The 14,638-nt window shown below is 37.5% G+C and overlaps 1 protein-coding gene across 1 annotated transcript in view; it reads right to left on the minus strand.

The window, feature by feature from the left end:
* The window catches only part of LOC134491093 (tumor necrosis factor receptor superfamily member 1A-like), a 38,776-nt gene extending 24,138 nt beyond the window's left edge, over positions 1-14,638 (minus strand). Inside the window, exons 1-2 of the mRNA XM_063294616.1 lie at positions 14,471-14,638; positions 9,291-9,492 (exon numbers count right to left, since the gene is read on the minus strand). Coding sequence (XP_063150686.1) covers positions 9,291-9,492; positions 14,471-14,509 — 241 coding nt within the window. The 5' untranslated portion in view covers positions 14,510-14,638. The remainder of the gene's footprint in view (positions 1-9,290; positions 9,493-14,470) is intronic.

A 14,638-nucleotide genomic window follows, 5' to 3' on the forward strand; every position in this document is an offset into this window, starting at 1 on the left:
AATAACAACCAACTCCAGAAGTCACCTTAGATAATGAGCAATCAGCTCCAGATTCACCAGATGAACAGCTGCCTGAGCAGGCAGAGGAGCCAGGGCTGGCCAGCAATCAGCAGAAACAGCTGCCACCGCTCTCTCAAAATGAAGGCACGGAATTACTACTCCCTTCCAATGCAAGAGCCTGGCAAGCAGAAAAAAAAGCAGAGCAAAGGAATCCAGTGAGGCTACTTGCTAGGAAGGAGCCTTGCCCTCCTAAATGAGCCACACCAGGACTGCTCTTATTTAAGAAGAGCTATGAGCTCGAACCTCTTGCTGGAAACAACCGTTCACAAACCCAGACTCTGCACGCCTTGCCTTTGGACTTGAACCCATGTGATTGTGACTCTGAACCGGACCGGCTGATGTCCTCACTGATGCTTTGGACCCTGGATATGCCTGACTACTCTTGTGCCTGCTCCTTGGATTTGGACTTGTGGGGATTTGGTTGCTTTTGTGTGTCTGTGTGCGTTTGCATATAACCTTCCCTTGCTGCTTGCTACTGCTTAAACACTCACCTAGTAAAAGTTTGCAAATACCTCTTTGTGTATTTGTATGTGCTTGGCCTGAGACAGGACAATTGGAGTGACAGAAATAGATAAGTTGGTCTCCTGCTCCATTTCAGTTTCCTAAGCCATACAATCCAACTACATTTTCCTCTTTCATGTTTCCAACTTTGGCATTCCAGTCACCAGTCACAAGCAGCACATCTTGCCTGCATGTTCTGTCGATTTCAAATTGAGCTTGATCCTAGAAGTCATCCACCTCTTCTTCTTTTGTATGGGTGGTTGGAGCATAGACCTGGGTGTCATATTAAAGGCTTGTCCACAAAAACTAATCAATATTATTCAGTGTGAGGAGTGCCTAAGCTAAATAGAAGACTCAGACTATAAACAAAGTTAAGTTCTGGCTTTTATTCAGAATAGAGTGCACGCCAGTAGAAAGCTGAGAGTGAGAGAAGCGCGCCAAAAGCTGAACTAAATAGCCTCGCGCCAAATAGCGCTCCACCCCCACATTCCCCGGATGTGCCCCACGAGTTCCACAGGGTGACCGGCCATCCATGCTTGCTAGGTGAGAGGTCGTCCAGCCCCAATCGCCTCGGGCATTGCTCCGTCTTTCTTTCTGCGGCGTAATGGCTCGTTACCGGGCGATTAGGCTTCAGAATTCCTTGAAAGCGTCCGGACGCGCCCTTCCGATCTTTGCCCTGATCTTCTCCTTGCTAATGGTGTTAATTGCTGATTACCGGGCGATGAGGGCTTGTAGATCTCCTAGACCCATTACTGTCTTTGTCCTGTTTTATCGCCCATCCCTCTCCAGTCATTAGCAAGCCTCCGTGCTTTGTCATGCAAGCCGTTGTGATGTCGCCAACATCGCACCGGCGATCATGACATTCAGGCATTGATTGCATTGTAGCCAAGTACTGTTCTTGCTATACCCTTCCTAGCTATAAAAGCAACATCATTTCTTCTTTGTTTTTCATGAACGTAGCTTGCCCAATTAAACTTCCTTAATTCAGGTAAACCACTTTGAATACTGAGACTATTAACACTGCAGTGAAAAGACCATATAGCTATATAGTCAATCATGGAGATCCTAAATCCAGACAAATAGGTATGCCCAGTGGGAAAATCTGCTGTAGCACCATTAATAGGTCTGTGCTTTGAGCTGACCCCCCCTGAAAAGGATAAAATGATAATGATAATACAAATTGAGCATGTCAAATGTTTGGGCCAAAACAAGCCAGCACAATTAGTTGTTTAGTCCTTAAATTGTCAGGAAAGATTACTTCATTATCACAGGATTATTGTAGAACTATAATCCCTCTCCCGTCTTGCATTAAAAGTCTTCAAAAAAGTTCATCAAAAAAGTCTTCAGTGCTTCATAAGATTTTTCTTATGAAGAAAACCTGTGAACAGTAGATACAGGTAGTCCTCACGGTAGATACAGGTAGTCCTTGCTTAATGATCGGTCGCTTAACGACCATTCAAAGTTACAACAGCCTTGGAATGGGTGCTTTACAGCCTGTAAAGCACTTCCGGCCGTCGTGAAACATCGCACCCCCCCATGATCACATGACGGCATTTCGGGTGCTTGGCAACCGGCTCACATTTACGACCAGTTGCCAAGTGCACTGCAATCATGTGATCGCCATTTGTAGTGATCAGTGCTTCATAAGAGCACTGAAGGAATTTTATATACATTTCAAATTGGTCCACGTGGATTTAATCCATGGAGACTGACAAAGTGGTGGTATATAAACATTTATCGACAACAAATAAATTGCACCAATCTTGGCTGTTACAGGATTGTGTTGTGCTTGCATGATGGAAAGACGGCAATTGTAGCCTAGATTGCCATACTGTAGAGATAAGCAGAGCAGACCTCCACAGAGCATGCCTTTCCCAGGATCAGGAGCACTCTTAATGAGAACGCTGCAAAACTATTGAGAAAAGGATCTTCAGGCAGCCAAGACCCTTGTAAAAACAGCAAATCATATTTATTTATTTATTTTATAAATGAAATAAATAAATAATGATGAATGATACACCTAACAAATGGAGCATCTTCAAGACCGTAAAATGCATGCTAGAGAGCAGTGCTGAGATGGGAATCAGTCTGCTTTCTGAGATTAAAAAGATTGCCTGGTTGGAGTTCTTCAGGCAGGTGTCATCAATGATCACAGAAGTTCTCTCTACAGTATGTTATACCCCAAAGTAATTGGCTTATCAGTAAGTTGAATCAATGTGACATCCTTCTTGTACAGGAGCCTAGAGAGGAAGGGAGGTGCAATGACTCATTTTCTAATAAAGAGGAGCGTCTGCAGGTCCACTAGTCTTTGTTCCACTGCCTGAAGTCTTGCCTGGTACAATTAGTTAGAATTATCATTTGTTGTTGTCTGTATCTGAGTCAGGGTAAGTTCTTCCTTATTTGCTAAGTCTAGGGTTTCTGAGGCTATGAGACATCAGTGTTGACACTGGTGACAACTTCTGGATTATCCAAGCCTTTAAGTGTTATCCAATTAGCTGGAAATTTGGCCAGATGTTTAATACAATGGAATAGGTACAGTGGAATAGTAAATTGGCAAAAGACAGACAAAAGTCTTCTTGTGGGTGATTTGCTGGGAAGGGATTCGTAATAGGACAAGTCAATATTATGCAGAGAACTATGTAAAATCTGAGATAAGGAGTGAAGTATGGTTTGTTTTCCTCCAGCACTTCAAATATAAATTGTTAGCAAAATCTGTGTAGGTTGTTACTACACAGTTACACAGTAAAACTATCTTAATAGAGTAGGTGATTGGTCACTTATGGTTCCTGCTTTGACACAAGTCAGCAGAATCCACTGAGACAGCCTATCTGGTTTTCTGTGCCTGAGCAAACTTCAAAGTGCTGCTGCTGCCTTTCTGATTTATCTTATTAATACCTTCTAACAACTTTTTGACTGTCCAGTTCTTCAGAAATTGTTATTAATATGATTATGACTGTTTGAGCAACTGTATCCATACAAGGAGTCAACTTTTAAAGATTATATAATGAAATCTAAATTTGGATCATCCGAATTAATATCCAAATTTGCAGCCAGTGAAGATTTCTGGTTGGAATCCAGTTGGATTTAACATCATCTCATCATAGTACTTAGTTGCTTTTTTCACTCTCTAGGAGTAAATCTGACTCTGAAGCAGCATACTCGTTCACTGTTCCAAGGGAGTCTTATGCACTTACATTTTTTAGTATAGACAAGCACTTGTCAATTTTGGATTAAAGTAAAATCCTTTAAATACTTGGGCATGGTTTTCCATAGTTCTACTAAATGCAGTGCACATCAAAACTATGCCATGCAAAATGCTCAAAAAACAGTGGCCGCAATTCAATCCTTTCATTTTACCAGTGGAGCACAGCATATCCCAGCAGCACTGAAGGCTCAGGTACAACTACTCTTTGGTGCCCAGCTAGGACCTTACCCTTCCTTTACTCCTCTGGAAAGGGTTCAATCCAAATTCCTAAGGTAGCCCCCTGCATTCCAAATGTAGTATTAAGGAGGGAGGCAGGGCTGTCTAAAGTCGAAAGAGGAGCATGGACTTGTATTATAGCAGTCTAGGACTATTTCACAAAAACTGCAACAACTTGGCTTCTCCAGGGAGGTGTTCCTCATAATGGGCTATGAGCATGCACTTAGTGCATTTAAACCACGTATCAAAGATCTGGAAGTCCAACAGGACCTGTCTGCTCTACCTAAGAACGTTTTCTTGAGCAGTCAAGCCCATTTTCATAAGCCAGCAAGATATTTACATTATATAACTGTCTCCAAATTCGAAAGGGCATTAACTCTAGCACTGTGATGAGCCTGGTCTTCAGTAATCAATCCAGAGTCTCTCAGTCATAAGCCATGAAGGAATATGAAATAGCTCTTTATTAATACAGTGATCAGTTCAGGTACAAAGATCAGTCTGAAGAAAGCCCTCGTAAACACTACCACAAAAAAACCCTCAGTACCCGCCCCTTCTTACAATGCTGATTTCTCTCTAACATAAACATTCCTTTCTAACATCAAACAGCTCAGTCCCAGTCTTCCTTCAAATGCTGATTTCTGTCTAACAGAGAAATTCCTTTCTCACCTCCAACAGCTCAAATATCATTATATTTGTGATTTCCGTTTTTCTTAAAAACAGACCTAAAAAAGTTAGAAATATGCAAGCATTTATGACCTTAGAACCATTTAAATATGACCAATTAAACCAAACATACAACTTTTAAAGCAAAAATAAGACTTTGCAATTTTTCTGAAATTAGCAATTTTTAAAAATCTGTGCTTACACACACACACACACATAAGCATAAAAGGTTTATTCTTCACTTCCAGTGCAGAAGTACTAGTATTGAAGGAATCAAATGAACATTTTGAGAGTAAAATGGTCATCCCTGGATTAGTTTTCATTAACAGCAGAATTGCATTGGATGACCACATGTATCCTGAGATTATCAAATTCAAAACTCCTTCTGTTGTCCACCAGTATGTTCTTGTATCTGGAGAAACTCTGTTTGACATCATAAGAGATTATAGGAACAAATTTGAAAAAAGCAAACTCATCTGGAGAAAATTCTGGCTCGAAGTCTTCAAATTTTGCTTTGAGTCCATTTAGAACGTTATTTATTTTGCAAAGTGTTGTATAACCCAGATTAGATTGCAGCACTCTTTGCAGTTTATCACTAATTTTTTCAGCCACTTTCCCCTTTGCTTCCTTTAAATCACTTTCACTTTGTTTTACAATGTTCAGTGCATCACTAAGTTCCATTCCTACAGTTTCAAGGCAGGTGATTGCTCTTGATAATCCACTGAAGTTAGATCCTATACATGCTAAGTTTCCAGCCAAGGTTTCAGAAAAGGAATCTTGCACAATCTTGATGGAGGAAGATTCACAACAGTCAAATTCTTTAACTATCCACTGCAAGGAAGCATGATTTGTGAAATAATACATAGCCGCATCCAGCCAAGTCCCCCAACGTGTCACGACAGGTTGGGGAGGGAAAGCCAAAGTAGGAGCAATTTCTTTGAACTTTTGTACTCGAAGTAGAGCTTTAATGAACATTTTTTTCCCATTCAAAATTATCTTATACGACATCAGGATAGTTGCTTCGAATCTCTTCGGCCACTCTGTGTAAACCGTGTGCAAGGCATGTGATATGGGTCATTTTTGGATAATGAAGTTTAAGTCCTTTGGCTGCTTTAGTCATGTATGGAGCGGCATCTGTTACAAAGAGAAGGATATTTCCCCCTTTACACCATCTGGCCAGAGTAGTTTCATAGAATCCTCAAAGAGCATAGCAATAATGGAATTGTTTACTTTTTGTAGAGTTTCACATGTTAGAAGAAATACTTCACCAGGCTTGTCACATTTCAGAGTGCCAATAATAACATTGGCTACGTATCTTGTTTACATCACTTGTTTCATCTATTGAAACCCGTATCTTATTGTTGTCAACAGCAGATCTTATCTTTTCTAACACATCTTCATAGCAGGCAGAGATGTAATTTTTCCTTACAGTTGATTCATTTGGAATTGGGTGACTGGTGTACTTCTCCAAAAAATGCCTGAGGCTACCACTACCTAATTTCCTTAAGGGAATATTTGAAGTAACCATCATTGTACAGAGATCCTTACAAAATTCTGACTGGGTATTTGATGAACCTGCAGTTGAAGAAGCAGCTCTCTCGAAAAGGAGACGTTGCCTGTTCTCAGGGAAAGTAAATCTTGCTAAACAACTCTTGTGTTTTGCGGTGTCACAATGTTGAATATTAAAACACTTTTGGGCCAATACCTTACCACTTCACACAATTTACAAAACGAAATATCACCGTCACTACTGAAAATCCGCTCCCCAAATTCTTGAACAAGACGCTGTAATTTCACACTTGCTGAACATCTACTTTTAGGCATGTTGAAAGCAGACTGCAGCTCTCACGTGACTCCACCACCTCGAACACACACACACCTGAGTTGGGGAGCAAATGAGAAAAAAAAAGGCAAATTCTCACTCTTCTTTTCAGGCCTGATCAGGGGAGAAGCCTCTGCCTGCTGAAGTCATTTTAAAAAAGGTTGCTCTCCCTCTCTTACACACACACACACAGCCCTGAGTTGGGGACCAAATAAGAAAAAGAAAACAAAACAGGCAAATTCTCACCTTTTTTTTCAGGCCTTGTAGGGGAGAAGCCTTTGTTCCACTCCTCTCTCTCTCTCTCTCTCTCACACACACACACACCTCCCTGAGTTGGGGAGCAAATAAGAAAAAGAAAAAAAACAGGCAAATTCTCACATTCTTTGCTGGCTTGAACTTGCTGGCTTATCAGGAGGTTGCCAATGACCAAAATATGATGTTTGTTACAAAATTAAGCAGAAATATGACATAACACCTTTAAAAAGTCAAAATATGACTTTTCAGGCAAAATAAAAAGCATCTAATTCTCACCAGATTACTCTAAAACACGTTTTAATTTACTTATAAATTCAAATAAAGGTTCCAGAAAAAACATGACATGTCATAGAAATCCTTGCCCTAGTAATCACTCTTATTTTTATTTTCTTTGGGAGACTCCTCTTAAGGCTCTTTACTGTAAACCATCTGAGGTAGACCAAGTTAAGAAACAGACTGCACAAGAGTGGTAGAATTCTATGTATTGACAAAGTCACAGAAACTTGAAACCCTCACTGTGTTTTCCCTCTCCATCTTATGCCCCAGGGAGTTAAGGAAGAATCAGTTTGAGTTACTTCCTAATGTTTTCTACATTTCCCAGGATTAAAACATGTTTTTGTAACTGTCACCACATAGTTTCTCCAAAGTCGTCTCTGTGGTTCTCCACATTTTCGCCCACTTTCAAAACCATTTTTTATTTTCATCAAAACTGTTCTGTATTTTCTCAACCTCGTTTAATCTCAATGATTTCTTGATCTCTTTGATTGCATTCTTTGCAATTATTTTTCCTCTGTACAAACATTATACAGTATCTTTCATACTTATTTTTTGTAGTAATCCTCCTCTTCTGTGCACTTTTTTCTCATGCACAGCGACTTTAACTTCACACCATCAATTATCCTTTTTCATTCTTTCCATTAGTAACTCCACACACTTCTGTGGCACTCCATTTCACTCTTTTCTAAGCAGTTTCCATGTCCTCTTTTACATCCAGTTTCCATTCATTCTGTTAGGAGATTAATCTGTCTTCTAATACTTTTTCCTACAGAATTTTCTTCCTGCAGTTGCTCTACTTTCATTTCCCTGCACAAAATCCACTCCTAACACAACTAAATAATGATCAGTCCCTGATCAGAACCTCTCATCACCCTTAGATCCTTTGCACTTTTAGACTTAATTCCTTTTAGATTTATATTCATTTCTCTTACATATGTATCAATACCCTCCTGCTTAAACTGTATATTCCAAAATGACAGACCTTTTTCTAAGCAAATAGTCAACAACAGTCACAATACTCATTCATTCTTGAGTTTTCAATAGCCTAATCCTTTTCACTCTTCTCTTTTGTCTCACCTACCTATTCATGTCCAGCTAACAAAAAACTTTTTTCTAGCATTCATTCAAAATGTTGCACAATTTTCCTTTAAATTCATCTTGGTTCTTTTATTACTGCCATTCATTGAAGTGTAACATATCTAAGGATTCCTGCTTTTATACATACAATCTATATAAAAGCAATTCATGTTTCCTGACATACATTTTAGCCCTTACTTTCATAATTAAGCCTACACTTTCACTTCCCTGTACATAACCATCCAGACCCCAAGTTCAGACCATCTTTATTCAGGCCTATTACATTTCCTCCTTTTTGTTTCACTTTAGAAAATATTTATTGAATTCTAAAGCACTGTAGTTTTCTTAACATTAAACACTAATAACTAGTAACACACATGCACACACACATATACTGTATATATCCACTGTGTAACTGTTATAAATAACCAAAAGCTTAAAAAGAAAAAAACCCCTAAAGTAATTGAAAAAAGAACTAAAAGCAAGCAAAAGAAAGAAAAAAGCAAAAAGGCAAAACACAAACATGAGCAGAAAGCCAAGGAATAAAATAAAAATATACTTATATATTTCTTATATTTTTAATATATTTATTAATTTTTTAACCCTGTTGTACACTGCCTAGAGTTGCTTGGAAAAGTGAGATGGGCAGCTAATAAATTGCATAAATAAATATGTAATGAAAATGCTAAACTATTCAAATTTCTAAATTCCACTGCCATTCCATAGTTTCAAAGACTTGGTTTTATATTAATACAAATTGTTACCATTCAGTTTTAAAATAAAACACAAAATTCAAGGTTCACACCTTATATTAACCCATAAAACACTGTTCACAAACCACACAGGCTGAGTTCTCCCTTTTCACATTCAGTTGTAACCAAATAAAGTACACTATGCTTTCATGCAATATGTGAACTCAGTCACAGATGTACAGTGAGCTACTTTACAGAATCCTGTCCCTTATGTAACATATACACAGGAAGGGTACCACTATTCTTTCGTCTCTAGAAAGCTGTCAGTAGCTACAAATGTTCACATATTAACAGGGGCTACCAGACTTCCACAAACTCTTTCTCTACTGATGTATTTTCCAGAGTATTATGCATGTGGGTTGAAGTTTAGAAGAAGTAGTACAAGATAATATATTTCAGGAATAAGAATCCTGAAAATAATGAAATACAAACAGAATGAATAAAATATAAATTAGAGAAATACCTATGTGGCATTTAATACAGCAGTGAGTTCCATTTGGGTGAGGATGGTACCCTTCTTGGCATGTTACTTCTCTCCTTTCTCTTCTATCCGAGTGAATTAAGGCATGTTTCTCTGCTAAAGCCCCATGGATTTGCAGGGGCTCAGAGATGAGCGGTACTGCCAAGGACTCCCCAGTCTTCAACTGAATCAGGATTAAATTTACCTGTGAAGAACAGCAGTACAAGTAAGATAATTTTCCTCAAAGACTGATGATCTCTTAACCATTTAGATCCTGCACAAAGACATATTCCTTTTAGGCAGTGGATTCTAGAATACATCCTCTTGAAGTGAGAGGAACAGTATTGATTGTTGATAACGGTGTCTTTCAGATAAGGGGTGGAACATTACAAAAAGGACAATAAAAATAAGCAGTTATCATGTACGTTGTACTTGCTTTTGTTGAATTGCACAAGATTCTGCAAATTCCAATAGGCAAATCTGGCTATTACACTGTAACAATTAGCACATAAACTATTCTGAGTGACCAGTACAAATTAAATTCAATTTGTAGGAAAAAAAAGATGGACTGCTTAAACCTAGAACACTCCTCCAATGTAATAAATACAACATTTGTCCTAATATTCTACAACTAACCCATCTAACAAAAAGTTAATCCATCAGCAATACACAAGAAAATGGGAAACTGTATTACAGCTTGTATGGAGCCCCAGGATGCAAAAGTAGAATAGGCAGATCAGTTAAATCTGGTGTGAACCAGGGCAAGTACACTGTGATCATAAGTTCTGTAAAAAGTTTTCTCTTCCTTATCTTTTTTTATTTATATGGGCTTTTAGTTCATATCGGATAAGACTGGATTACAGTACCATGAGTTGTTACATAGCTCATACTAAGCCATGATTTAAACCATGTTTTGTTGAGCAAGTCCACACAACATACTAAACACAAAGAAAACGAACCACATCATAATTTAGCATTATACATTAACCACTCAACTTATTTCCTTCTAAGCAAGGAAAACATTGCTTCTGGTAAGCATATTGTTCAGTCTGAAAATAGCATATGTAACTATGCAACTGTCTAGGTGATAAGTTAGAATATTAAGATAACTGCCAAACTCTTTTCAGATTTTTCTGGCCAAACAACATTTTAACTGCTTTTTAACTTCTTAGATTGTAAATAGTCTTATTTGAACAATTAACAATTATTAATATAAAAATTAACGATCTGAGGAAAACATCTGACAGGATCCTTTCCAGAGAAACAGAAAACACATCACTCTCAGCAAGCTTCTTATATTTTACTAACTTACCAGCAGCTTGAAAACAGTAACTCTTGTTCAAGGCTACATTAAAAAAACCCCTCTGTTCTCCTACACCAACATAAACAACTTGTTCTGTCTATTCTTATTAACACTATTAATGTGGCAGATGGGCCTCTAGAAGTCGTGTTCTCTTTTCTTTAAGCCAACTACTTCACCACCGGCCTCATGCTGTGGATCTGGGTCATGTCATATTGGTTTCTACTAAAAATGGACTAAGTAGAGTACAGCTGTTTGTCAAAAACTCAGTTGTACCATCAATGGGCCTAAAAATGAAGACCTTCCTGAAAACTTCCAGAATTCTTCTTATCCAAGTGCTTACTGACCATTAACCAACAATCATGTTCTGAACATGTCTGCAAAAAAAGAGAGAGAGAGAGAGAGAGTAAAACCCTGCAGCCTTTTGAACAAGAGGATAATGGATATGCCTTTGATTACCATTCAGGGAGGTAAGGAACAGTGGTCTCTTCCCATGGAGTTCTTTAAAAAGTTCAGGTGGCTTATAGAGCTACTGAAACAGACAAAACAATGTAGGAGGTACTTTCAATTGTTTTCCCACCTCTATTTTGTAACTGTCTTTCTGAACAAATCTCAATAACTAGGCATAGAGAGGGATAACTTGGCAACAATAACACTTGCCCAAATTGACTCCAAATATTTCTCAGCATTTAGCTAGCAAACTATTCCCTTCCCTTTACTTAGAAATTATAGCTGGGTTTATAATTCATGCTAAGAAATAGATAATTTCTTACCTATTGAATTATTCAAACCATAGTTTGTTGAGTAAAACATGATGGGTTCAGTTCATACATAATGGTAAAGGAGTGTTAAGATTATACTCTAAACCACTGAAGTACATTAATCATGCACACCACCACACCCAGCCTTTAAACAAGGTCCCAGGTTCACCTAAGTCTGCCATTTCTAATTAGTAGGAACTATAATTTGAAATCAGCAGAGAAAATTATTTGCAACAGGATTTACTAGATTCCTCTCATCCTCATTTTTCTAACAATCATTATCTTAAATGGATTTTTTCTTATACATAGTATCATTCCACCTAACATTTTTTCATGCTTCCTTTTCTTTCATGTCTATTTCTTGGTTTTGACAAAAGCACAGTTTGTCCCACTTATCATTCTTGCAGCCTTCATTAATTGTCTCACTTTTTCTTCATCTGTCCAAATGGTCATCAAGAGAAGGGCTACTGGGGGTGTCTCCCTCCTCAAGAGGTACATGGGACATGGATGAGATGACAGGCCTTCTCATTAGCAGCCTCTATTCTTTGCAATATAGATGGCCTCTACACTATTGGCATTTTGTAAATGAGCCAAGCACTGCTGTTTCTACATGCATTCAATCCTTGGGATAGTTTAAGTTATGAAACATCTATGATTTTTTTTAAAAGAATGTATATGTTATACTTTCTGGTATGATTTCGTTGTATTACATCTAGAACCCTTGTTATTGGGGACAGGCTAGAAATATTGTGAGTAAGTATATAATAATCAAATCAATCATGCTTTTTATTTACAGTACGCATAAATATACTGTTTTAACCCCATATTTGAGTTTTTGCTTAGAAAAAGTCTTGATTGTTTCAAGCAGTCATCATTTTCATCATTTTCATTAATTCCATCTCCAAATAGCCCAGTCATGTTTGTCTCTTGGATAACATTCATTCAGTATATTGCACATTTTGGTGAGCATGGCACAAGCAAAAGAAAGGCATAGTTTTATCCCAAGCATGTTCATATGATTATATTCAAGCTAGAATCTCTAATCTAGTGTCTCTCTTGAAAACCAATGTATTGCTACCCACACCCCCAAATAGGAGGTACATGCAGTATAGCAAAACATTAGAAGAGCATGGATCCAGAGCAGAATGCTATTTAAAAAATAAAGATGTTCTTATTCCCCAGATATTTTGTCCAGTGGTATTTTGGATGGTGAAGAAATTCAGCATCATGGAGAAGATCTAAAATATCAGTTACAGTATACTAAAACCAGGTAAAGAACAAGGGCTTTGTTAAACATAGCTGTCCATTTCTAACCATGATGATGCCAAAATAATGAAATGTGCATCATGATTTCATAACAAAAGTTCTACCCTTTCATACTTGTATTGAGACATAAATTCACTTGTCCCCTGATACCTATGTTGTTTAATAGAAATAGGTCTATAGGATTTAACAAGACACAAACATATTTACAGATTTTGCTAAACAATATGGAAGCATGCCACCAAATTACATCAAATTGGACAAAAGTAGTCAAACAAATGTAGTCAAACATGATTTCAAACTACTGATTCAATAAGGAAAGCTTTAAGTATTATGTATGCGCATACATTTCTAGTCAAAATCTTAAAATTCCTACAGCTCATTAAATTCTACTAAAGCATATGATATGGTGGAATGGTCTTTTGTGAAGCTTATCAATCTTCAGTCAATATTTGAAAGGTCAAATGAAAATCAGACAGAAAACTATTTTTATTGCAGCCTGAATGGTTTATACTTGTTTCTGAAAAGATGAAACTATATATAAAAATTAAAAGATGATACAAGGTTGTGAGGCAATAACAGCAGAACAGTTGACAAATAGAGCAAAATCTATAAGGAATACCTCATGTATAAACATTCTCCTACTAAATAGTTGAAACATTTATTTTACTAGTAGTAAAAATTTATTTTACTAGACTACCACACAAGGCTGACACATGTGCTAAGAGTAATGGGACACCTAAAATAATTAAGTGTCAAATAAAGACTTAATATTAAATTTAAAATTTATTTCTAAAAAAATTTTAAAATTTATTTTAAAATTTAATTTTAAAAGGCCATTAGAAATGGAGGGGATAGTAGGGCATACATAGATACAATGCTAGTTATTTTTATTGGCCAAATGTATGAACTCCAATGTTCTTAAAGACAAAAATGCAGACAAGGAGCATTTAATTGGTGGTCCCTCCTTTTTCAAATGCTTTATTTAGTGGCCCACAACTGCAGAGAGTTTAAGAAATCTGTACTGTGGGAAATCAATGTTCTGGGCAGTTTTCCAGAATATGGGCTGCTGCTATTAATGTGTTAATGCTTTGGGGTCTTAATCTAACAATACCCTTTATTCCTATGCAACTGATTAATAAGTTTGGTTGGTTTGTGACTGGAAATCTGTATCTTGGGCACTTTCAAAAGAAGTGGATTTTTTCCCCCTGGGAAAACAACAAAATATGATTCCTGTGGAAATTGTTTCTTCATCATTCTCCCCTTTTTTATTTGTTTGAAAGTGGGCGGTGGCAGCCACTCTGCTCTATTTTGAATACCTCCTGGGTGTTAAGGGAGTTGTTAATAGTAATGAACAGGCTAAAAACATTCTCATTTATCTCTAACACAATCAGCTCCTTGAAATAGTATTAACAATATAGAACTAGAGAATGAAAACACATTATCCAAGCCAAAAAACAACAACAACAACCCTGTATACACATCAGAAAGTCCTCACCAACTAATAAAAGACCCAAACCCTAAAATTATTTTTCCAGAGGCAAAGTTTTATGAATACTGCTGCCAAATCTTCAAGGGAAGGAGAATCAATCAACAGTCAGAGAAAGGTAAACAAGCACAAAATTGAGACAACTATTATCCAAGTGATCTAACATCAGTATCCTCTCCTGTATCTGCTACAATTCCATTATTTATGCTTGGCCCACAAAAACCATCCAATTCAGATGAGCACATCCAAAATAATTACAAATCAAATCCAGTAGTAACTAATTTTCTCCTTCTGCCTTTATGACCATATCCCCCACATTTTCACTTTCTCCTTCAGCCTCCAAAGCTGTTTGCCTTAACTTTCCACTTACCGTAACAACTAAAACTTGAAAGAACCCCAGTGGGATCATAGTTTGGTCAGCTTGCCCCTTACATTTGCAGAGTGGGCCCCTGGCTGCGTGACCTCTGGCACCTCTTCCAAAAAGGGAAGAGAGTTAAACTTCCGTGCCTGGCAATCCAAGTTCCTTATAAAACAGGAA

The sequence above is a fragment of the Candoia aspera genome, chromosome 2 (genome assembly GCF_035149785.1).
Source record: "Candoia aspera isolate rCanAsp1 chromosome 2, rCanAsp1.hap2, whole genome shotgun sequence".
NCBI classification, from domain to species: domain Eukaryota; kingdom Metazoa; phylum Chordata; class Lepidosauria; order Squamata; family Boidae; genus Candoia; species Candoia aspera.